Genomic DNA, 25604 nt, shown 5'->3' on the forward strand with positions numbered 1-25604 from the left:
AAAAAGAGGCAAGGACAGATTGACAGAGAGAGTGTTGGCCAACACACAAGAGAAGAGAGAGAGAGAGATGGAAACACAGGAGGAAAGCAAGCAACTCACCACCTGGAATCATCCTCCTGGATCCAACCTTTTCTGCAGAGTACACACCACTTGTGAACAGAGAAATGAGCAGCCCCTGAAAATGGGGACCTTGTCTCCCTCATAACCACAGCTAGTCAGGAACATTTTGTTACAAACCTAGCCCCAGCTAACAGGGCATTTGTACCTGGAGCCAAGTGGGCAGTGAGCAGAGCTCTCACCTAACCAGACACTTATCTCACTGATGGTGACAGCTGCTCCGCTCCCAGCTCGATGGCAGCTGCATAGCCTGGCATCAACAACGCTCGCTGTCTCACGGCTCTTGCGCACCTTCCATCTACAACCCGGGATGGGCTCTTACCCTTGACTTCGTCTGCGGTGCTAAGCACAACACAAGAGGGAAAAGTAAAAGTTATCATCTGAATTTTATTGTTGTGTAGGTTCTTCTTCTGTCATTTCCCATTACACCTTTATAGATACAATTAAAAAGTACACAATGCACGCTCAACCTGTGGAACTCCTTCACAGAGAATGTTGTGAAGGCCAAGATTACAATGGAATTCAAAAAAGAACTAGGTAAATTCATGGAGGATACATCAGCCCTACTTGATGAACAGTGACAGTCAACTCCCACAGTCACCCCCCACACCACCAATGGAGGATCGAGTACCCATCATGCTTCTCTTCCTCCTCCCAGTTCCCCAGTCCGGTGTAGACTCTCCAATCCAAGCCTGTGAGCATGCACCCATGTTCTATGCAAGGAGACAGTACAACAGGGGTCAGCAACCTTTCAGAAGTGGTGTGCCGAGTCTTCATTTATTCACTCTAATTTAAGGTTTTGCATGCTAGTAATACATGTTAAGAGTTATATATTATACCTTCTAAAAACGCTAATTTAATATTAAATGAAGCTTGTTAAACATTTAAAAAACCTTAACTATTGTTGTATGTAAAGTAAAAACGCAGAGCGCCCCCGGACCGGTGGCCAGGACCCAGGCAGCACGAGTGCCACTGAAAATCAGCTCGTGTGCCGACTTCAGCACACATGCCATAAGTTGCCAACCCCTGCAGTACAAGAGAGAGCGCGCATATTGGCCAACATATGACAGCAGAGACACACACAAGAAGAAAGACAAACTACAGAAGGACCTGTCGTCACCTTCCTGGCTCTCCACAAAAAGTTACCGCACTTCAGGAAGACTCCATAGCACCTGACAACTCCTTGAGAGGGCACAAAGGATCCCCCAAACTATCTGAGGCCTTTCCTCAAATGCCCTCCCCATACCAGAGATGTTAAGAGTAACAAGACGGGTTTCTTCAGGTACGTTAGCAACAACAAGAAAGTCAAGGAAAACGTGGGCCCCTTACTGAATGATGGAGGCAACCTAGTGACAGAAGATGTGGAAAAAGCTAATTTACTCAATGCTTTTTTTGCCTCTGTCTTCACGAATAAGGTCAGCTCCCAGACGGCTGCACTGGGCAGCACAGCATGGGGAGGAGGTGACCAGCCCTCTGTGGAGAAAGAAGTGGTTTGGGACTATTTAGAAAAAATGGACGAACAGAAGTCCATGGGGCCGGATGCGCTGCATCCGAGGGTGCTAAAGGAGTTGGCGGATGTGATTGCAGAGCCATTGGCCATTATCTTTGAAAACTCATGGTGAACGAGGGAGGTCCCGGATGACTGGAAAAAGGCTAATGTAGTGCCCATCTTTAAAAAAGGGAAGGAGGAGGATCCGGGGAACTACAGGCCAGTCAGCCTCACCTCAGCCCCTAGAAAAATCATGGAGCGGGTCCTCAAGGAATCAATTCTGAGGCACTTAGAGGAGAGGAAAGTGATCAGGAACAGTCAGCATGGATTCACCAAGGGCAAGTCATCCCTGACTAACTTGCTGGCAAGAATACCGTGGGAGACCGTATCAAAAGCTTTGCTAAAGTCAAGGAACAACACATCCACTGCTTTCCCCTCATCCACAGACCCAGTTATCTCCTCATAGAAGGCCATTAGGTTAAAGTATGGGCTGGATGAATGGACTATAAGGCGGATAGAAAGCTGTCTAGATCATCAGGCTCAATGGGTACTGATCAATGGCTCCATGTCTAGTTGGCAGCCGATATCAAGCGGAGTGCCCCAACGGTCGGTCCTGGGGCTGGTTTTGTTCAATATCTTCATTAATGACCTGGAGGATGGCATGGACTGCACTCTCAGCAAGTCTGCAGATTACATTAAACTGGGAGGAGTGGTAGATACACTGGAGGGTAGGGATAGGATACAGAGGGACCTAGACAAATTAGAGGTCTGGGCCAAAAGAAACCTGATGAGATTCAACAAGGACAAGTGCAGAGTCCTGCACTTAGGACGGAAGAATCCCATTCACAGGATCAGGGCTCCTCCCAAGGGGCTGCGCAGTGGGGAAAAGGGAGGTTTTAGTTACCTGTCCTTGGTCCATTTCATGACAGGGGCCGGCTCCCCAACCGCACTGCACGGCAGCCTCACGTCCTTCATCCACAGAATGGTGATGGTGCCGCCGAAGAAGATGATCTGGGCTGGGAAGAAAGGAACATCAGTCTGTCTGGACGAGCCAGGCACACAGAGCCTGCCTATCCCACCAGTGCAGACCCCACCCTGCTGCACCCGGGGCTGAGATTCACCACCTTTGTCGATGCCGCAGAACCTTCTCCAAGCCCATGGGCAGACGGAGTAGCCGCCGCATCGCGAGTTGCCAGCTACGGCTACTCCTGGAGATGAGGGGCCGACCCGGAGCCAGCACCAGGGCACATGTCAAACCCGAGCCTGGATGCAGAGTGCGTAGTGGGCCCCCCAGCCTCTATATTGAGCCAAATCTAAATGCCAGACAACCCGACCCTTCCACCTCTCCCAGGACTCTGTTACCCAGAGAGACACCCAGCTCCCCTCCACTCAGCCCCATTGCCCCATCCCATCTGCCCACCTCACCCCACCGGCCCTGCCGCACCTTTCCCAGTGACCTTTGCACTGATGTTGCTGCGTCCTGCCAAGGTCACGGCCACCACCCACAGCACATCCTGCTGCCTGCGGGTGAGGTGGGCGATGCAGTAGAAGACTTGCTCAGAGCTGGTCCCGTACTCGCTGGGGGCCTGGTCGGGGGAAGGAGGGGACACAGCTGGTTAATCAGGACAAGGTGAACTCCCTTTCATGCACCTCTTCCTGCCCAGGCTTTGATGCAGCCACCAACCCCCCCAGTACAATCACACTAGTCATAGCAGTCTAGGCAACCTGACCCCTGCTCAGACAAGTCATGGCTTTAAGGGATCACCTCAGATTAGCCTTGTGTGAGGCCACCATCTCGGCTGACCCCAAGGATCAGACAGGGACCTGCAGAGAGAAACGCTGGAGCTTGTGCTAATGAGGGCAGTAGACTCTGATGCGAGATTTCTTTTCCCCTGGTACTAAATCCAGCCGAAGAGGGGGAAAAAAAACAAGTTACCATCTCCGTTGGCAATGTTGGGGAGGCTCTTCTTTCTGCCTCTCCCACACAGTGGTTCTCTGCCCTGAACCCCCATCCCATGACGCCTTTAGGACTACAAGTAGAAAGCAGCTCTTGCAACGACACCTGAAATAGTCACTCTGCAGGTTTGTCATGTCTGACCAAAGTCTGCTGTGCAAAGGAACTGCAGAAATTGGGCTTGTTTTTGGCTTAATTGCTTTCTGAGCTTCCTGTTGGACAGTTTTTGGCTTGCAGATTGTTGGGCTTCTAGCCTGCGAAGAAAACTACAGCGAGTACGGATGTAGAATTCAAAGCATTGATCGCTTACCCACACCAAGTTAAGCGGGAGGCAAAAAGGAAAGGACTGTTCATGTCTGCTTAGAAGGATGCTCAGGCTGATCGGGTCCACTTCTGTCAGTTTCTGCTCGGCCTGGGGTTCCTGGACACTTCCTCTGCAAGTGCACATGCAAAACCCATGCATGAGCCATCAGGACAACAAGTTCTATTCGTGCATGAAATCTTACCCTCATCCCTTCCTTCCTCTCCCATGCCATCCACCTGAGCCCAACTCAATGAACAGAGATGAGTAAACAGTCACCGCTCCACTTCAGCCCCACTGCCTCTCATGATTTTTCTCTGCTCTTCCTTCTCCATGGCTCCCAAGACCTAGCCTGTGGGGATGCACACTGAGCACCCCACCCATGTCCTTTGAAGGGAGATGGCACAAGGAAAGGTCAGACAGACAGACAGACAGAGAGAGGGTGTGTGTTGGCCAACATACTAGAGAACAGAGAGAGACAGAGTGAAAAACACAGGTGGAAGGCAAACAACTCACCACCTGCAGTCATCCTCTTGGATCCAACCTTCTGCTGCAGAGGACTCGCCGCTCATGGCCAGAGAACTGAGCAGCCCCTGAAAATGGGGACTTTGCGTCCTTCATAACTACGACTAGTCAAGAACATTTTCTTACAAACCCAGCCCCAGCTAATGTGGCATCCCTACCAGGAGCAGGGAGGGCCGTGAGCAGAGCAATCACCAAAACAGACACTTATCTCAGAGTAGTAGTTGTTCCGCTCCCAGTTGGACGGCTTTTGCGTGGCATCGACAATACTCGCAGTCTCATTGCTTTCCATAGCATGAGGGCAGTAGATTCTGGCACGTGACATTTTCCCTTAGTACTAAACCCAGCACAAGGGAGGAAAACACATCAGTTACCACCTTACTCAACGATGTCTTCCAGGCTCTGCCCTTCGCCTCTCCCACATGGCGGGGCTGCGCCCTCAACACTCTTCCCATCACACCTTTAGCATTTCAGCCAGAAAGCAGCCCTTGCAACAGCATCTGACTGTCACTCTGCACAACAGACTCTGGCCCCTCCTCAATGTTACTCCCACAGAGCCCCATACCCAACAAGGAAGCACAAGACCTGTGAAGAAAATTACAGTGAGTACAGATGAGAAATTTCAAGCACTGACCGCTTACTCACAGCCAGTTATGCGAGAGGCAGAAAGGTGAGGGCTGTTCATGTCTGCTTAGAAGGATGTCCAGGCTCCTCAGCTCCATGTCTGCCACCCTCTCCTTGACGATTCCTATGCAAGCACAGGAAAAAAGCCAAGCAAAAGCCATCACTACACAAAATTCAATTGGTCCAAGTAATCTTGTCCTCATCCCTGCCTCCCTCTCCCGTCCCATCTACATCAGGCCCACTCGATGAACAGTGACCGAGTCAACACCGACAGTCACTGCTCCACTGTAGCGCCCACTGCCCCGCATCATTTTTCTCTGCTTCTACTTTTCCATGGCTCCCAAGACCTAACCTGTGGGGATGCACACCTAGCACCTCGCCCGTGTCCTATGAAGGAAGACAACACAAAGAAAGGCAAGGACAGAGAGACAGAAGAGGGTGTGTGTTGGCCAACGTACCAGAGGAGAGAGACAGAGAGAATAACACAGGAGGAAGGCAAGCAACTCGCCACCTGGAATCAACTTTCTGGATCTAACGATTTCTGCAGAGGACACAGCGCTTGTGAACAAAGAAGTGAGCAGCCCCTGAAAATGGGGACCTTGTGCCACACCCCCTGAAGCCCCGCCCCCTCAAAGCACTGCGCCGCGCCAAGGCCCTGCCCCCCCAAGCGCCACACCCCCGCTCCCCCTCCGAGCACCATGCTGCCCAAGCCCCCACCCCCTCCAAGCACCGCACCAGCCCCGCTCCCCCAGCACCACACTGCCGAAACCAAAAAAAACCCCTCCAGCGCTGCCCCGAGGAACCAAAAAAAAAATAGTCAGGAACATTTTCTTACAAACACAGACCTAGCTAACGGGACGTTCCTACCTGGAGCGAAGTGGGCAGTGAGCAGAGCAATCACCAAACCAGACACTTACCTCATCGAGAGTGGCAGCTGCTCCACTCCCAGCTGGACAGCTCATACCTGGCATCAGTAATGCTTGCTATCTCATTGCTCTCACTCGCTTTCCATCGCATGAGGGGAGCGGACGCTGACCCTCCACTTCTTTTCTATTGGTCCTGAACCCAGCACAAAGGGGGGAAGCAAACAGGTTAGCATCTCAGTCAGCAACGTTACATAGGTTCTTCTCTCATTTTCCGCACCCCAGACCTCCACCCATAACCCTTCTTCCGTTACACCTTCAGGACCACAACTAGAAAGAAGCCTGTTGCAACTACACCCAAAACAGCCACTCTGAGCAGGAGACTTGTGCCTTTCCCTCGTCTGAATCCCACAGAGCCACATACCCAACGAGGAACAAAACTGGAGTGACAACAGAGGAGGAATTCCAAGCACTGACCGCTTACTCACACCCTGTTATGTGGAAGGTAGAAAGTTGAGGTTTGTTAATCTCTGCTTAGAAGGATGTCCAGGCTGCTCAGGTCCATGTCTGCCAATTTCTCCTCTGGCTGCTGCTCCTGGATGATTCCTCTGCAAATGCAGCAAGTAACCCAAGCAAAAGCCATCACTACACAAAATTCAATTGGTGCACGAAATCTTGCCCTCATCCCTGCCTCCCTCTCCCATCCCATCTGCTTCAGCTCCACTAGAGCAGAGATTCAGTCAACACCCGCAGTCACCATTGCACTCTCGTGCCCAATACCCTGCATGATTTCAGTCCCTTCCTACTTGTTCATAGCTCCCGAGACCAAGCCTGTGGGGATGCACACCTACCACACCTGCCCATTTCCTAAGAAAGGAGACAGCACAAGGAAAAGGCAAGGACAGAGAGAGAGTGACAGACAGAGTGTGTGTTGGCCAACACATTAGAGAAGAGAGACAGAAAAACGTGGGAGGAAGTCAAGTAACTCACTAGCTGGAGTCATCCCCCTGGGTCCAACCCTCTGCTGCGTAGGACACACTGCTTGTGGACAGAGAAATGACCAGCCCCTGAAAACGGGGACCTTGTCTCCCTCGTAACCACAGCTAGTCAGGAATCTTTTCCTACAAACCGAGCCACAGCTAACGACCAGTCCAACCCTGGAGGCAGGTGGGCCGTTACCAGAGTCTTCAGCAAACTAGACACTTATCTCACTGGTGGTGATGGCTGCTCTGCTCCCAGCTCGACAGCATCGCCATAGCCTGGCATCAACAACGCTCGCTGTCTCACGGCTCTTGTGTGCTTTTCATCTCCCAACGGGGACCTTGACTTCTCTCTCTGCGGTACTAAGCACAACACAAGAGGGAAAAACAAAAGTTATCATCGGAATCTGCAGTGTTGTGTAGGTGGTTCTTCTCTCATCTCCCATTACACCTTTATAGATACAATTAAAAAGCACACAATTGACACTCGACATGTGGAGCTCCTTGCCAGAGAATGCTGTGAAAGCCAAGACTATAACAGGGTTAAAAAAAGAACTAGGTAAATTCATGGAGGACACGTGCATCAATGGCTATTGGTGAGGATGGGCAGGGATGGTGCCCTTATCCTCTGTTTGCCAGAAGCTGGGAATGGACGACACAGGATGGATCACTTCTCGATTCCCTGTTCTGTTCATTCCCTCTGAAGCACCTGGCGTTAGCCAGTCAGAAGACAGCATACTGGGGTAGCTGGACCCTTGGTCTGCATAACATATGAATGTAAGAATGGCAGTGCTTGGTCAGTCTATTGCACCTGCCCCCAATAGAGCAGGGGTCCCCAACCTTTTAGTGTGGTGGGCGCCGGACAACTAGCCACCGAGGAGCGTGGTCACCAAACAAGCAGCCGCCAAGAACCAGCGTTATTGAGAGGCACCGCCGCCGAAAATCAGCAACATTTTGGCAGCACGCTTCTTGATGACGCTGGTTCCGGGTGGTATTTCAGCGACTGCTTGTTTGGCAATTAGTAGGCAGGTGCACATAGCTGTCTCGGCAGGCACCATGGCACCCACAGGCACCGCATTGGGGACTCCTGCAATAGAGTCACGCTAAAGGAGACTATTGTCTCTTCTCCTCATCATAATCCCACAGCTACTCCCACAATAGCGAAATTCTCCTCCCACACCCAGAACAAGGAGGAAAACTTTTATGAGAAACCAAACCCACCTAAAGGGAAGCAGCTGCCTGTACTCAGCCTCTACCATGCATTTACCTTAGGCTTCAGCTGTGACGCTAGAAGTCATGAAGTGTAGTTATGCAGGAGGCAGAAAGTGAGGACTGTTCATGTCTGCTTAGAACAATGTCCAAACTGCTCAGATCCAGTTTCTCCTCCAGCTACGGCTCCAGAACAACAATTCCTCTGTAAGAACAACTACAAAAGCCAAGCATGAGCCATCATTACACAAAGCTCTTGCCCTCATCCCTGCCTCCCTCTTCCATCCTACCTTCATCGGCCCCCCCCCGATGAGACCAAGCTAACACTGACAGTCACCGCTCCACTCGCACCGACAGCCCTCCATGATTTTCATCCCCTCCTACTCCTCTATGGCTCACGAGACATGCAATACACACGTGCCAGTGTTCTATAAAGGGAGACGGCACAAGAAGGGGGGCGAAGAGAGAGAGTGTGTTGGCCAACACACTAGCGTAGAGAGCGAGAGAGAAACATGGGAAGAAATCAAGCAACTCATCACCTGGAGTCATCCTCCTCGATACAAGCTTCTGCTGCGGAGGAGAAACTGTTCCTGACCAGAGAAGTGAGCCACCTCTGAAAATGGGACCTTTTCTCCCTCGTAACCCACAGCTAGTGGGGAACCTTTTCCTACACACCCAGCCCTACATTACCGGGCTTCCCAACTTCAACTCAGGCGGGGTGTGAGCAGAGCCCTCCCCAAACCAGACACTTATGTCACTGACAGTGGCCTCTACTCAGCTCCCAGCTGGATGGTGCTTGTCTGGGATCAGCAATGATCGCAGTCTCGCTGCTCTCACTCACTTTCCGCCATGTCATGGCAGTAGACTGACGCTTGACTTCTTTTCTCTTGGTATTAAACCCAGGACAAAGGGGAAAAACCCAAAAAATTAGCATCACCGCCTGCAATGTGTTGTTGTCTTTTCATTTCACGTCTCCCATATCCCACGGCTCCGCTCACAACCCGTCTCCCATTACTACTATAGAACTGCAACTAGAAGGGACCCATTGTAACGGCACGCAAAATAGTCACTTTGTTCAGGAAATTCTTGTCTCTTCCCCAGCCTTAATACCAGAGCCTCTTACCCAGTCAGAAACATGAGGATTATTCATGTCTCTTTAGAAGGATGCCCAAGCTGCTCAGATCCACTTCTGATATATTATCATCCAGCTAAGTCTCCTAGACGATTCCTCTGCAAACTAATGAAGCCAAACAATAACTATCACTATACACAGCACTACTGGTGCTTGCAATCTTGAACTCATCCCTTCCTTCCTCTTCCATCCCATCTACATCAGCCCCACTCGATGAACAGAGACCGAGTTAACACCAACAGTCATTGCTCCACTTTAGCACCCACAGCCCCACATGACTTTCATCCCCTCCTACTATTCCATGGCTCCCAAGACCTAACCTGTGGCGATGCACACCTAACATGCCTGCCCATGTCCTACAAAGGCAGATAGTGCAACGATAGAGAACGAATGTGTGTTTTGCAAAAATACTAGGGGAGAGAGAGAGAGAGAGAGACATACATGGGAAGAAGGCAAGCAACTCTCCACCTGCAGTCATCCTCCTGGATCTAACCTTCTGCTGCAGAGAACACAGCGCTACTAGCCAGAGAACTGAGCAGACCCTGAAAATGGGGACCCTGTCTCCCTCATAAGCACAGCTACTCAAAAAACAGAGCAATCACCAAGACAGACACTTATCTCATTGAGAGTGGCGACTGTTCTCCCAGTTGGACGGCTTGTTCGTGGCAGCAATAATTCTCGTGGTCCCATTGCTCTCGCTTGATTTCCATCGCATGAGGGCAGTAGACTCTGATGCGAGCTCTCTTTTCCCTTGGTACTAAATCCAGCAGAGGGGGAAAAAACAAACAAGTTACCATCTCTGTTGACAATGTTGGGGAGGCTCTTCTTTCTGCCTCTCCCACACAGTGGTGATCTGCCCTGAACCCTCCTCCCATCACACCTTTAGCATTACAACCAAAAAACATCCCTTGAAACAACACCTAAAATACGCACTCTGCACAGCAGATGCTGGTCAGACACATCAAACCTTATGAAAGGAGGAGAGCGGACTCTGACCCTCCACTTCTTTTCCCTTGGTACTGAACCCAGCACAAGGGGGAAAACAAATCAGTTACCATCTCACTCTGCAACATGCATAGGTTCTTCTTGAATCTACCGCACCTCAGGGCTCCACCCTCAACCGTTCCTCCCATTACAGCTTTAGCACTACAACTAAAAAGCAGCCCACTGCACCTACATCCAAAATACTCACTCTGCACAGGAGACTTGTACCTCTCCCTATTCTGAATCCCGCACAGCACTATGTTCAACGAGGAAATTCACAGTCTCTGAACAAAACCGAAGCAAGTAGAGATGAGGAATTCCAAACACTGACCCCTTACAGCCAGTTATGCAGGAGGCAGAAAGCTGAGGACTGTTCATGTCTGCTTAGGATGTCCAGGCTGCTCAGGTTCCCTTCTGCAACTTTCTCCTCTGGCTGGGGCTCCTGGACAGCTCCTCTGGTAGTGCAGCTGCAAAAGCCAAGCATGAGCCATCACTACACACAGCTCTATTGGTGCTTGAAATCTTGCCCTCATCCCTGCCTCCCTCTTCCATCCCATCTACATCAGCCCCACTCGCTGAACAGAGACCGAGTTAACACCGACAGTCACCACTCCGCTCTCGTGCCCATTACTCTGCATTATGTTCATGCCCTCCTACTTCTTCATGGCTCCTGATACATAGGCTGTGGGGATGCACTCCGAGCACGCCTGCCTGTGTGCTAAGAAGGAAGACAGCACAAGGAGAGGCAAGGACAGACACAGAGAGAGAGAATGTTGGCCAACACAGTACAGAAGAAAGAGAGAAACATGGGAGGATGGCAAGCAACTTTCCACCTGCAGTCATGCTCCAGGATCTAACCTTCTGCTGCAGAGGACACACTGCTACTGGCCAGAGAACTGACCAGCCCCTGACAATGGGGACCTGTCTCCCTCATAATGACAGCTACTCAGGAACCTTTTCTTACAAACCCAGCCCCAGCTAATGGGGTGTCCCTACCTGATGGAGCAGAACCCTCAGCAAAAGAGATACTTATCTCAGTGATAGTAGCGGCTGTTCTGCTCCCAGATGGACGGCTGCTGCTGGCACCAACAATGCTCGCAGTCTCGTCACTCTCACTCGTTTTCCATCACAAGGGCTGTAGACTCTCACATGTGACATCTTTCTCCTTGGCACTAAAACCAGGGGATAAAACAAGTAAGTTACCAGCTCAGTCGGCAACGTCTCGTAGGCTCTTCTTTTCACCTCTCCTGCACAGCGGGGCTCCACCTTCAACCATCTTCCCTTTACACCTTTAGGACTACAAGTAGAAAGCACACCTTGCAACTACACCCAACAGAGTCATTGTGCACAGCAGACTCTGGCCCCTCCCCAGCCTTAATCCCACAGAGCCCCATACCCAACAAGGAACCACATGGTCTGTGAAGTAAACTACAGCAAGTACAGATGAGGAATTGAAAGCACTGACCACTTACTCACTGCCATTTAAGCGGTAGGCAGAAAGTTGGGAACTATTCTTGTCTCCTTAGAAGGATGTCCAGGCTTCTCAGGTCCACTTCTGCCATATTCTCGACCGGTGAGGGCTCCTGGATGATTCCTCTGCAAACTAATAAAGCCAAGCAAGAACTATCACTACACAGAGCTCTATTGCTGTGTTTAATCTTACCCTCATCTCTGCCTCCCTCTGCAGTCCCATCTACATCTGCCCCACTCGATGAACAGAGACTGAGTCAACGCCAACAGACACCGCTCTACTCCACTATCCACTACCCTGCAGGATTTTTGTCCCCTCCTACTTCTTCAGAGCTCCCGATACACAGCTTTTGGGGCTGCACACCTAGCATGCCTGCCCGTGTCCTAGGAAGGGAGACAGCACAAGGAGAGGAAAGGAGAGAGAAGGTCCATGGGGCTGACCAATGGACACGTTCAGTAGGCAATTTGGGGTTCGTGCATCAGTGGCTTAGTCATATGATATCTGGGGGTGGGGACTTCACTGTGAGGTAGAGGGGTTTAGGGTTCCCAAGCTGTATGGGGAAATGTGGGATTCATAAGCCCTGGAGAGTAAGGGCAGGATGGAGGAGATTGAAAGGCCCCAGTGTGGCTGGGAAGGGTAACAGGAATTGGAGAGGGAAGCCTGGCTGGCTGTGGGTGGCATGGGGAAATGTGGTGCTGGGGAAGTGGGGCCCAGCAAAGGAGAAATAGGTTGGAGCCAATTGGGGTTGAGGTGTAGGGATTGGGTGTCATGGAGGATGTTGGGGTGCCCTGAGATGGGGAACAGATGGGGTGGATTGGAGGGCCATGTGCAAGGGGCAGATTGGGATGGGGTGAGCGGAGTGCTGGCAAGTCTGGGGATGCTGGAGCAGGTTGGAGGAGGTTGAATGGGTCCCGGTGGGGGGCAGGCTGGAATGCACTGAAGGAGATGCTGGGTGTATTACCTCGAGTGGCCACCTGGTGTCACTAAGTATTTTCCTCCCAGAGCAAGAGTGAAACCGGGTGGCCAGTCCAGATAACTCACAAACCATTTCCCCTCATCAAGGGACAGTGACAACGAGGGGCCACTCAGGGTTAATGCACAAAGTATTTCCCTCATGGAGCAGCAGTGTCAGTGGGTGGCCTCTTGGGAGAATGCAGAGAGCATTTATCTCATGGAGCAAGACACACACCGGGTAGGCCAGGGCTGGCTCCAGACCCCAGTGCGCCAAGCGTGTGCTTGGGGCGGCATTCCGCGGGGGGTGCTCTGCCTGTCGCTGAGAGGGCAGCAGGCGACTCCGGTGGACCTCCTGCAGGCATACCTGCGGATGCTCCACCGGAGCCGTGGGACCGGTGACCGCCAGCGCGCCCCCCGCGGCATGCCGCCGTGCTTGGGGTGGCGAAATTGTTAGAGCCGCCCCTGGGGTGGGCACTCTGACTACTGGACAAAGCATTTCCTTCATGGAGCAACTGTGCATCACCCTGCGTGGCCACACGTTGTCACTGTTGCTCAATGCAGAAACTGCTCTGTGCAATACCCTGTGTGGCCACACAGTGTCACTGTTGCTCCACGCAGGAACTGCTCTGTGCATTACCTTGCATGGCCACACGGTGTCACTGTTGCTCCACGCAGGAACTGCTCTGTGCATTACCCTGTGTGGCCACACGGTGTCACTGTTGCTCCATGCGCAAAATGCTCTGTGCATTACCCTGCGTGGCCACACGGTGTCACTGTAGCTCCACGCGCGAAATGCTCTGTGCAATACCCTGCGTGGCCGCACGGTGTCACATTTGCTCCACGCATGAAATGCTCTGTGCATTACCCTGCGTGGCCACACGGTGTCACTGTTGCTCCACGCAGGAAATGTTCCATGCCTTACCCTGCGTGGCCACACGGTGTCACTGTAGCTCCACGCAGGAACTGCTCTGTGCATTACCCTGCATGGCCACACAGTGTCACTGTAGCTCCACGCAGGAACTGCTCTGTTCATTACCCTGCGTGGCCACACGGTGTCACTGTTGCTCCATGCGCAAAATGCTCTGTGCATTACCCTGCGTGGCCACACGGTGTCACTGTTGCTCCACGCAGGAAATGCTCTCTGCAATACCCTGCGTGGCCACACGGTGTCACTGTTGCTCTACGCAGGAACTGCTCTGTGCGTTACCCTGCGTGGCCACACGGTGTCACTGTAGCTCCACGCAGGAACTGCTCTGTGCATTACCCTGCGTGGCCACACGGTGTCACTGTAGCTCCACGCAGGAACTGCTCTGTGCATTACCCTGCGTGACCACACGGTGTCACTGTTCCTCTGAGAGAAATTCTCTGTGCATTAGCCTGCATGACCACACGGTGTCACTGTAGGTCCACACAGGAACTGCTCTGTGCATTACCCTGCGTGGCCACACGGTGTCACTAGTTATTTCCCTCATGGAGCCACAGAGACACTAGGTCAGGGGTCAGCAACCTCCAGCAGCCACGTGCCAAAGACGTCACGGGAGCCGATTTTCAATGGCACGCGGCTGCCTGCCGGGACTCCAGGGTGCCATTAAAAACCCTGCCAGCACGGCAAATCGCAGGGTCTGCGCTTCCGGGCTGGAGCACCGGGCTGAGCGCAGCAAGCCGCCGGCCCCTCCCCCGCCTTCTCCCCTCCCCCGGATCCCTGCCCCCACCCACAGAGCTCTGGGGCCGGGGCTGCGCGCTGGCTCTGGAGGGAGGCAAACAGGCTCCCCGCTTGTCCGGAGCCCTGCCCCCGCACGCGCAGCACTCTGAGGGGCGGGGCTGTGCGCTCCCACAGGGCAGCATAGGCTGGCTCTGCTTGGAGGCTCATGGTAAGGGGATCTGGGGCCGGGCAGGTTGGGTAAGGGGGCGGCAGTCAGGGGACAGGGTTGGTTGGATAGGGGCGGGGGTCTCTGGAGGTGGCAGACAAGGAACAGGGGGGTGGATGGGGCATGGGAATTCCAGGGTCTGTCAGGGGGTGGGGGCTGGCTAGGGGTCAGGGGACACTTAGGGTGGGGGGCTCTCTGGAGGAGATGGTTAGGGGACAAGGAGCTGCGGCGGTTGGATGAGTCAGGAGTTTGGGGGGGGCTGTCAGGAGGCAGGGGATGGCTCATGAGTTCTGGGGGTCCTGTCAGAGGGTGGGGGTGTGGATAAGGGTTCGGGCAGTCAGGGGACAGGGTAGGGGGTAGGCTCCTAGGGGGGCAGTCAGGGGACAAGAACAGGGAGGCTTAGATAAGGGATAGGGTTCTGGAGGGCAATTAGGGGCAGGGGTCCCAGGAGCAGAGGGGATTAGAGGTTCTGAGGGGGGCAGTCACCCAGCCCTCTGCCCTGAGCCCTGACACCCCCCCACACACACATACCCAGCCCCTCCCACCCTGACACCTGCACCCCCCTCACATGCCCCCAGTCCTCTGCCCTGACTCTTGCACCCCTGCACATCCCCACCCCCACCCTGAGCACCAAACAGGAGCTCCTGCACCCCCATTCACATTCCCACCTGCACCCCTCACACCAAATGGGAGCTGCCCAGGTAAGTGCCCCCACACCCAGACCTCCTGCCCCAACCCTGAGCCCCCTCCCTCATTCTAGCTCCTGGCCAGACCCTTCAGCCCCAGCCCTGTGCTCGGTCCACTCCCACCCTCAGCTCAGTGCAGAGAGAGAGAGGAAGAGAATGGGCCAGAACCAGGGAGAAGGTAGCTACCCGCTGTATGTGGGCAGGGCCCCGCACAGCCTGCTGGGGGCCTAGTGGAACAGAACCCCAGACCAGCAGCAGGTTGAGCAGGCCAGCGCTGTAAGATCAACATTTTAATTTAATTTTAAATGAAGCTACTTAAACATTTTGAAAACCTTGTTTATTTTACAATACAACACTAGTTTCTATGTCTATATATTATATAACTAAAGAGACCTTCTGAAAAACATTAAGGTTTCGTGTGCCAGTAATACATTTTAGAGTGAATAAATGAAGACTCGGCACACCGCTTGTGAAAGGTTGACGACCCCGATATAGACAATAACGCTATTTCACTCCAATGTCTTCCTAAATGTTAATATTGCTTTTTTGATCTTTGAATCACAGCTATAGCAATAGACAAGACCCGAGCTAACATTTACCCTTCTATCTCTAACAATGCAGGCTGCATTTCAAACCTCTATTCCTTTACAGATCTTCCTAACCAGTCTTTAAAGTTCGGCCATAGGTCAAGGTCAGTTGGTGAGTTAATTAACTCTTGCTGACCCCGTCACCTTACAATGAGATATTACATTACACGCAGATCACCACAAGGTCTCTGTGGCTTTGAGCTCCTTAGGACCTAGCCTTTAAAATGCTCTTTGCCACTGACCAATCCCTGTGAGAAGGGTGCACGTCTCCCCTTTCTAGCTCCTCTTGGGCCGCTGGCACTTGCTGGGCAATGAGACCACGCTCTCCTGAGGGAACGGAGGTCTCTCCTTTACAATGCTTTTCTCTCTGCCCCATTCGAATGCCCCTGGCTTAAGAACCACCCTGTAAGGAAGGTTTGGGTCTCCTTTGCCATGCAAATTAAGCCACAGGTCACTTTGACACGCCCGGCAAAATGACTGCCCTGTAACCAGGGTGTAAGGTCTTATCCCTCACACGCTTAAACTAGGGGAGCCTTTTTGTGTCTTTGGCTGAGCGACCCCCTCTCCCCCTCCCTTGAAAAGGGCTGAGCTTCTATTTCTTTTAGTCACAGTAAAAGTCCCCCAGAATTATTTCTTTTTTTTTTTTTGGAGATTTGAAGTGAAATCTTACTTGCAACCTATCCTGGTCAGATGGAACATGGTGTGGCGAAGGGGCAGCTGTAAGGGGATGGCGAAGGCCGTGGAAAATTGGCCCCTTTTCTCAAAACAGCCAAAGAGATGACCCAACCATGTAAACGTTACAAAGTCTGGAAATGAACTGGTGAGGTGGGGGGCTCCTTTCAGATCCTCACTTCCACCTCATCCTTCCTCAAGTCCTTTTGCCCTGCCCAATTTACACCGCTCAACCAACCACAACTTTGACCCTTTGTTTTCTTGTGCACAAGAAAGACACCGTCGCACTGATGAGTGTTTAACTGTAGACATTCAGACAGCTCCCTCAGCTGTGTCCAAATTCCAGGCCTTGTGTCTCTTTGGAGACAGACAGAGGAGATTCCTAGGGCTACGTCCGAAGGGATTGATGTGGCGGTCCTTTCTGAAATGTATTGATGTTTAGGTGTTGTAAGCACATGCGGAGGTATTCAGAGCCAGCACGTGGGTGCACCTAACCCTACTAACAGGACTGCGTTACAAGGAAGGGGGGTCTTTTCTGGTAAAGGTTAGGGAGCACAAAGTTATTTTCTTGGTGAGGTAGGAAGGTAAGTCCGGAAGGGTGTCGCTGAGAGATGGAGGATTGATCGGAAAGGAGACACTCAGCAGGATCCCTCCCTTACCTGTTCATTTCCAGATCTTTTCACATTGGGGACTTCCCCCCGCCCCCACCGAGTTTAAAGGAGGAATATTTTACTAAAGACAAGGGTGACCACCCTGTAATCAGGGTTCAGGCCCCTTTTCTCCTGTCTGCATTGGCCCTCTTAATGGCACCCAACATAGTCACTCTGCAGAGCAGATTCTGGCCCCTCCCCAGCCACAGAGCCCTGTACCCAAGGAGGAAGCACACGGCCTATGAAGAAAACTACAGCAAGTACAGATGAGGAACAGCCAGTTATGCAGAAACCCGAGGACTATTCATGTCTCCTTAGAAGGATGTCCAGGCTTCTCAGATCCACTTCTGCATATTCTCCTCCGGCGAGGGCTCCTGGACGATTCCTCTTCAAACTAATAAAGCCAAGCAAGGACCATCATTACACAGAGCTCTATGAATGTCCTCATCCCTGCCTCCCTCTCCCATTCCATCTACATCCGCTTGACTCAATGAACAGAGACTGAGTCAACATCCACAGACACTGCTCCACTCTAGCGCCCACTATCCTGCATGATTTTCATCCCCTCCTACTTGTTCATAGCTCCCGAGACCAAGCCTGTGGGGATGCACACCTAGCACTCCTGCCCCTGTTCTATGAAGGGAGATGGCACAAGGAGAGGCAAGGACAGAGACGGAGAGAGAACAAGAGTGTTGGCCAACACACTAGAGAAGAGAGAGAGAAACACAGGAGAAAGGCAAGTAACTCACCATCTGGAGTCATCCTCCTGGATCCAACCTTCTCCTGCGGAGGACACACTGCTTGTGAACAGAGCAATGACAAGCCCCTGAAAATGGGGACCTTGTCTCCCTTGTATCCCCAGCTAGTCAGGAAACTCTTCTGACAAACCAGCCCCAGCTAACAGGGTGTCTGTACCTGGAGTCAGATGGGCTATTAACAGAACCCTCAGCAAAACAGACACTTCTCACTGACAGTGGCATCTGCTTGGCTCCCAAATGAACGGCTCTTGCCTGGCATGAACAATGTTCACAGGCTCGCTGCTCTCACTCACTTTCTATTGCATGAGGGCAGTAGACTGACATGTGACTTATTTTTCCTTGGTATGAAACCCAGCAGAGGAGAGAAAAAACAAACAAATTAGCATCTCCATCTGCAATGTCACGTAGTCTCTTCATCTCACATCTCCCACGGCTCCGCCATCAAACCATCTCCTATTACTACTTTACATCTGCAACTAGAAGGGATCCATTGTAACTGCACCCAAAATAGTCACTTTGCTCAGGAGACTCTTGTCCCTTCCCCAGCCTTAATACCATAGTGTCCTGTACCCAGCGAGGAAGCACAAGGCCTGTGAAGTAAACTACAGCGAGTACAGATAAGGAATTGAAAGCACTGACCTCTTACTCACAGCCAGTTGTTCAGAAGGCAGAAAGCTGAGGACTGTTCCTGTCTGGTTAGAACCATGTCCAAGCTGCTCAGATCCACCTCTGCCAGTTTCTCCTCCGGCTTGAGCTCCTGGACAATTCCTCTGGAAGTGCAGCTGTAAAAGCCAAGCATGCGCCATCTCTACACACAGCTCTAATGGTGCTTGAAATGTTGCCCTCAATCCTGCCTCCCTCTTCCACCACATCTACATCAGCCCCACTTCAACAGAGACCGCTTCAATACTGACAGTCACTGCTCCACTCTCGCACCCACTACCCCGCATGGTTTTCGTCCCCTCCTACTACTCCAGGGCTTTCAAGACCTAACCTGTGGAGATGCACACCTCGCAGGCCTGCCTGTGTCCTAAGAAGGGAGATGGCACAAGGAAAGGAAAGGACAGATTAAGAGAGAGCGTTGGCCAACACACTAAAGAGACAGAGAGCGAGAAAATGAGAAACACGGGAGGAAGGCAAGCAACTTGTCACCTGGAGTCATCCTCCTGAATCCAACCTTCCGCTGCAGAGGACACACCGGTACTGGCCAGAGGACTGAGCAGCCCCTGAAAATAGGGACCTTGTCTCCCTCATAACCACAGCAGAGCCTTCACCTAACAAGACACTTATCTCACTGACAGTGGTCCTTGCTCCACTCCCAGCTGGATGGCTCTTCCCTGGCATCAACAATGCTTAGAACCTCCCAGCTCTCGCTCCCTTTCCATGGCATGTGCGGAGTGGACTCTGACTCTCCACTTGGTACTAAACCCAGCACTAGGGGGAAAAACCAATCAGTTAGCATCTCAGTCTGCAATGTGCATAGGCTCTTCTTCTCACATCTACCACACCTCAGGGCTCCGCCCTCAGCCCTCCTCCCATTACAGCTTTAGCACTACAACTAAAAAGCAGCCCACTGCACCTACATCCAAGATACTCACTCTGCACAGGAGACTTGTGCCTTTGCCTCATCTGAATCCCACAGAGCACTGTGTCCAATGAAGAAATTCAGAGCCTCTGAACAAAACCGGAGCCACTACAGATGAGGGATTCCAAGCACTGACCGCTTACTCACAGCCAGTTGTGCGGGAGGCAGAAATCTGAGGACCACTCATGTCTGCTAAGAAGGATGTCCAGGCTCCTCAGGTCTGCGTCTGCCACTTTCTCCTTCAGCTGCTGCTCCTGGACAATTCCTCTGCAAGTACAGGAAATGAGCGAAGCAAGAGCCATCACTACACAAAATTCAATTGGTGCAGGTAATCTTGCCCTCATCCCTGCCTCCCTCTCCCATCCTATCTACATCAGGCCCACTTGAAGAGAGACAGTCAACATCCACAGTCACCCCTCCACTCTAGTGCCCACTACGATGCATGATTTTCGACCCCTCCTACTTGTTCATAGCTCCCGAGACCTAGCCTAAGGGGATGCACACATAGCACTCCTGCCCATGCCCTATGAAGGGAGACAGCAAAGAGACAGAGAGAGAGAAAGTGTGTGTGTGTTGGCCAACACAATAGAGTAGAGTAGAGAAGACAGAGAGAGAAAAACAGAGGAGGAAGGCAAGCAACTCACCACCTGGAGTCATCCTCATGGATCTAACCTTCTCCTGCCGAGGACACACCGATCCTGGCCAGAGAAATCATCAGCCCCTGAAAATGGGGACCGTGTCTCCCTCAAAACCACAGCTAGTCAGGAACCTTTTCTTACAAACCCACCCCACCTAACGGGGTGTCTCTACCTGTAGCCAGGTGGGCCGTGAGCAGAACTCTCAGCAAAACAGATACTTATCTCAGTGATAGTAGCAGCTGTTCTGCTCCCAGATGGACGGCTCCTGCCTGGCACCAACAACGCTCGCAGTCTCGTCACTCTCACTCATAAGGGCAGTAGACTTTGACATGTGACGTCTTTTTCCTTGGTACTAAAACCAGGGGATAAAACAAGTAAGCTACCGTCTCAGTCAGAAATGTCTCTTAGGCTCTTCTTTTCCCCTCTCACGCATGGCGGGGTTCCGCCCTCTACCCATTACACCTTTAGGACTAAAAGTACAAAGCACCTCTTACAACAACACCTAACACAGTCACTCTGCACAGCTGACTCTGGCCCCTCCTCACCCTTAATCCCACAGAGCCCTGTACCCAAGAAGAAACCACACGGTCAATGAAGAATACTACAGTGAGTACAGATGACTCTGAGTTCAAAGCACTGAGCCGTTACTCACAGCCAGTTATGCAGAAGGCAGAAACCTGAGGACTATTCTTGTTTCCTTAGAAGGATGTCCAGGCTGCTCAGGTCCACTTCTGACATTCTCATCCGGCTGGGGCTCCTGGACGATTCCTCTGCAAACTAATAAAGCCAAGCAAGAACTGTCACTACACAGAGCTCTATGAATGCCCTCATCCCTGCCTCCCTCTCCCATCTCATCTACATCAGCCCGACTCGATGAACAGAGACTGAGTCAACACTGACGGTCACCGCTCCACTCTAATGCCCACTACCCTGCATGATTTTCATCCCCTCCTACTTCTTCATAGCTCCTGAGACCTAGCCTGTGGGGATGCACACCTAGCACTCCTGCCCGTGTCCTATGAAGGGAGACAGCACAAGGAGAGGCAAGGACAGAGACAGAGAGTGTTGGCCAACAAACTAGAGAAGAGAGAGAGAAACAGAGAAAGGCAAGCAACTCATATGGGCCGTGAGCAGAACCCTCAGCAAAACAGACACTTATCTCACTGACAGTGGCGTCTGCTCGACCCCCACATTGACGGCTGTTGCCTGGCATGAACAACGCTCACAGGCTCGCTGCTCTCACTCACTTTCCATCACATGAGGGCAGTAGACTCTGATGTGTGACTGCTGGGTTTAGTACCAAGGAAGAAGTAAAAGGAAGAAAAAAAATAAAATTATCATCTCCGTCTGCAATGTCTCAGTCTCTTTCACATCTCCCGTATCCCACAGCTCGGCCCTCAACCCATCTCCCATTACTTCTTTACAGCTGCAACTAGAAGAGACCCATTTTAACTGCACCCAAAATAGTCACTTTGCTCAGGAGACTCTTGTCCCTTCCCCAGCCTTAATCCCAAAGAGCCTCGTACCCAACGAGGAAGCACACGGCCTATGAAGGAAACAAGAGTGAGTACAGATAAGGAATTGAAAACACTGACTTCTTACTCAATAGCCAGTTATCCAGAATGCAGAAAGCTGAGGACTGTTCATGTCTCCTTAGAAGGATGTCCAGGCAGTTCAGGTCCACTTCTGCCAGCTTCTTCTCCAGCTGAGACTCCTGGACAATTCCTCTGCAAACTAATGGAGGCAAGCAAGAACTATCACTACACCAGTGGTTCTCAACCTTTTGTACTGATGGTCCCTTTTACATAGCAAGCTTCTGAGTGTGACCCTCCCCTTATAAATTAAAAACACTTTTTGTATATTAAACAGAATTATAAATGCTGGAAGCCAAGTGATGTTTAGGATGGAGGATGACATTTCACAACCCCCCAAATAACAACCTTGCGGCCCCCTGACAGGACCTAAACCCCAGTTTGAGAACTCCTGCACTACATAGAGGCCAATTAAGGCCCTTTTCCCTGCGTCACTTTCAATCTGTCTTAGCTCCACAACACCCACAGTCACCGCTCCACTTTAGCGCCCACTGCCCTGCATCATTTCGGCCCCCTACTTGTTCATAGCTCACAAGACCTAGCCTATGGGGATGCACACGTAACACACCTGCCCGTGTTCTACGAAGAAAGACAGCACAAGAAGAGGCAAGGACAGAGAGAGAGAGAAAGAAAGGCAGACAGAGTGTGTGTTGGCCAACACATCAGAGGAGAGAGAGAGAGAGAGAGAGAAGCGTGGGAGGGAGTCAAGGAACTCACCAGCTGGAGTCATCCCCCTGGATTTAATATGCTGCGGAGGACACACTGGTCCTGGCCAGAGATATGAGCAGCCCCTGAAAATGGGGCCATCGTCTCCCTTGTAACCGCAACTAGTCGGGAACCTTTTCTTACAAACCCAGCCCCAGCTAACGGGGCGTCCCTACCGGGAGCAAGATGGGCTTTGAGCTGAGCAATCACCAAAGAAGACACTTATCTCATTGAGAGTGGTGGCGGTTCTGCTCCCAGATGGACGCCTTCTGCCTCGCATTAACAACGCTTGCAGACTCATCGCTCTTGCTCTCTTTCCATTGAACGAGGGCAGTAGACTCTGGCCTGTGACTTCTTTTCTCTTGCTACTAAACCCAGCACAAGGGGGAAAAACAAATCAGTTACCCTTTCAGTCAGCAACTTTGGGTAGGCTCTTATTTTCCCCTCCCACACACAGTGGAGCTCCGCCCTCAACCCTATTCCCATTACACCGGTAGGACTACAAGTAGAAAGCACCCCTTGCAACGACACCCGAAATAGTCACTTTGCACAGCAGACTGTGGTCACACATACCAAATCTCAAGGGGGAAAGTAAAACATAGAAATTGGGCTTGTTTTTTATCTGTACCTTATTGCTCGTTGTAGCTTGCTGCTTCCGGCAAGCAGGGGCAAAGGGGGGAGAGAGTCAGGGGTGCACAGCGGACCCACCACAGTCCCAGACTGCACGCCAGGAGAGATCTAGTCATTGAGTGTTGGGGTTCTTAGGAATTGGCTTGTTTTGGCCTTATTGGAAATAGGATTAGCTTGATTTTTGGAATACTGTGAATTCAGGGTTCTTATCTACCCAGTGAAAGTTGGCAAGTATGACTCTGGTCTCTTCCCCATCCTTAATCCCACAGTGCCCCATAACAAACAAGGAAGGAAACGGCCTATGAACAAAATTACAGTGAGTACAGATGAGGAATTCCAAGCACTCACTGCTTACTCACAGCCAGTTAGGCAGAAGGCAGAAACCTGAAGACTGTTGAGGTCTCCTCAGAAGGATGTACAGGCTGCTCACGTCCACTTCTGCATATTCTCGTCCGGCAAGAGCTCCTGGATGATTCCTCTGCAAACTAATAAAGTCAGGCAAATACAATCACTACACACAGCACTACTGGCGCATTTAATCTTGCCCTCATCCCTGCCTCCCTCTCCCATCCCATCTACATCCGCTTGACTCGATGAACAGAGACTGAGTCAACATCCACAGACACCGCTCCACTCTAGCGCCCAATACCCTGCATGATTTTCATCCCCTCCTATTTGTTCATAGCTCCCGAGATCTAGCCTGTGGGGATGCACACCTAGCACTCCTATCCATGTCCTATGAAAGGAGACGGCACAAGAAGAAGCAAGGACAGAGACAGAGTGACAGACAGACAGACAGACAGTGTGTGTTGGCCAACACATTAGAGGAGAGTGAGAGAGAGAGAGTAAAAAACACAGGAGGGAGTCAAGAAACTCATGAGCTGGAGTCATCCCCCTGGATCCAACCTTCTGCTGCAGAGGACACACCCCTCCTGGCCAAAGAAATTACCAGCCCCTCAAAATGGGGACCTTGTCTCCTTCATAACCACTAGTTAGGAACCTTTTCTTACAAACCCAGACCTTGCTAATGGGGCGTCCCTACCAGGAGCTGAGCCGTGAGCAGAACAATCACCAAACCAGACACTTATCTCAGTGACAGTGGCCTCTGCTCGGCTCCCAGATGGACGGCTCTTGCCTGGCATGAACAATGCTGAGGCTCGCTCCTCTCACTCACTTTCCATCGCACGAGGGCAGTAGACTCTGACGTGTGACTGCTGGGTTTAGTACCAAGGAAGAAGTAAAGGGAAGAAAAAAAATAAAATTACCATCTCCGTCTGCAATGTCACGTAGTCTCTTCATCTCACATCTCCCGTATCCCACAGCTCTGCCCTCAACCCATCTCCCATTACTACTTTACAGCTGCAACTAGAAGAGACCCATTTTAACTGCACCCAAAATAGTCACTTTGCTCAGGAGACTCTTGTCCCTTCCCCAGCCTTAATCCCAAAGAGCCTCGTACCCAACGAGGAAGCACACGGCCTATGAAGGAAACGAGTGAGTACAGACAAGGAATTGAAAACACTGACTTCTTACTCATAGCCAGTTATCCAGAATGCAGAAAGCTGAGGACTATTCATGTCTCCTTAGAAGGATGTCCAGGCAGTTCAGGTCCACTTCTGCCAGCTTCTTCTCCAGCTGAGACTCCTGGACAATTCCTCTGCAAACTAATAAAGGCAAGCAAGAACTATCACTACACCAGTGGTTCTCAACATTTGGTACTGATGGTCCCTTTTACATAGCAAGCTTCTGAGTGTGACCCTCCCCTTATAAATTAAAAACACTTTTTGTATATTGAACAGCATTATAAATGCTGGAAGCCAAGTGATGTTTAGGATGGAGGATGACATTTCACAACCCCCCAAATAACCTTGCGGCCCCCTGATGGGACCTAATCCCCAGTTTGAGAACTCCTGCACTACGTAGAGCCCAATTAAGGCCCTCTTCCCTGCGTCGCTTTTGATCTGTCTTAGCCCCACAACACCAACAGCCACCGCTCCAGTCTCGCACCGACTGTCCTGCATGATTTTCGTCCCCTCCTACTTCTTTATGGCTCCCAAGACACAACCTGTGGGGGTGCACACCTAGCTCGCCTGCCAATATCCTAAGAAGGGAGAGGCACAAGGAAAGGCAAGGACAGATTGAGAAAGAGTGTTGGCCAACACACTAGAGAAGAGAGAGAGAAACAGGAGAGGAAGGCAAGCAATTCACCACCTGGACTCATTCTCCTAGATGCAACCTTCTGCTGCGTAGGACACACTGCTTCTGGCCAGAAAACTGAGCAGCCCCTAAAAATAGGGACCTTCTCTCTCTCAAAACCACAGCTAGTCAGGAACCTTTTCTTACAAACACAGCCTCAGCAAACGGGGCATCCCTTTCAGGAGAAAGGTGGGCCGTGAGCAGAGCAATCACCAAAACAGACACTTATCTCATTGACAGTGATGACTGTTCCATTCCCAGTCGTACGGCTTTTTCAAGGCATCAATAATTCTCGCAGTCCCATCACTCTCGCTCGCTTTCCATCGCATGGGGGCAGTAGACTCTGACTTGTCATTTCTTTTCCCTTGGTACTAAATCCAGCAGAAAAACAAGTCAGTCACCATCTCAATTGGCAATGTTGGGTAGCCGCTTCTTTT

General features: G+C 51.5%; 1 protein-coding gene and 1 long non-coding RNA gene across 5 annotated transcripts; both read right to left on the minus strand.

Moving 5' to 3' along the window:
• Positions 1–2506: 2506 nt before the first annotated feature.
• LOC123378697 (Down syndrome cell adhesion molecule-like protein 1 homolog) lies at positions 2507–8910 on the minus strand. The gene is made up of 5 exons (XM_045032794.1): positions 8901–8910; positions 5029–5131; positions 3871–3994; positions 3051–3192; positions 2507–2622 (listed from the first exon to the last, which is right to left on the minus strand). Exons 1-5 carry the CDS (start codon positions 8908–8910, stop codon positions 2507–2509), a joined length of 495 nt encoding a protein of 164 aa, XP_044888729.1.
• Positions 8911–17427: 8517 nt separating this feature from the next.
• Positions 17428–20756, minus strand: LOC123378820. 4 transcript variants are annotated; one of them, XR_006582740.1, is made up of 4 exons: positions 19420–20044; positions 17979–19255; positions 17813–17846; positions 17439–17457 (listed from the first exon to the last, which is right to left on the minus strand). It is a non-coding gene; the product is annotated as an uncharacterized LOC123378820 (long non-coding RNA). The 4 variants fall into 4 exon arrangements; XR_006582738.1 differs by lacking the exon at positions 17439–17457 and adding exons at positions 20051–20396; positions 20697–20756 and having other exon boundaries at positions 17795–19255; positions 19420–19673; XR_006582739.1 differs by having other exon boundaries at positions 17428–17457; positions 17813–19255.
• Positions 20757–25604: the final 4848 nt, after the last annotated feature.

This window comes from Mauremys mutica, chromosome 10 (assembly GCF_020497125.1).
Source record: "Mauremys mutica isolate MM-2020 ecotype Southern chromosome 10, ASM2049712v1, whole genome shotgun sequence".
NCBI classification, from domain to species: Eukaryota; Metazoa; Chordata; order Testudines; family Geoemydidae; genus Mauremys; species Mauremys mutica.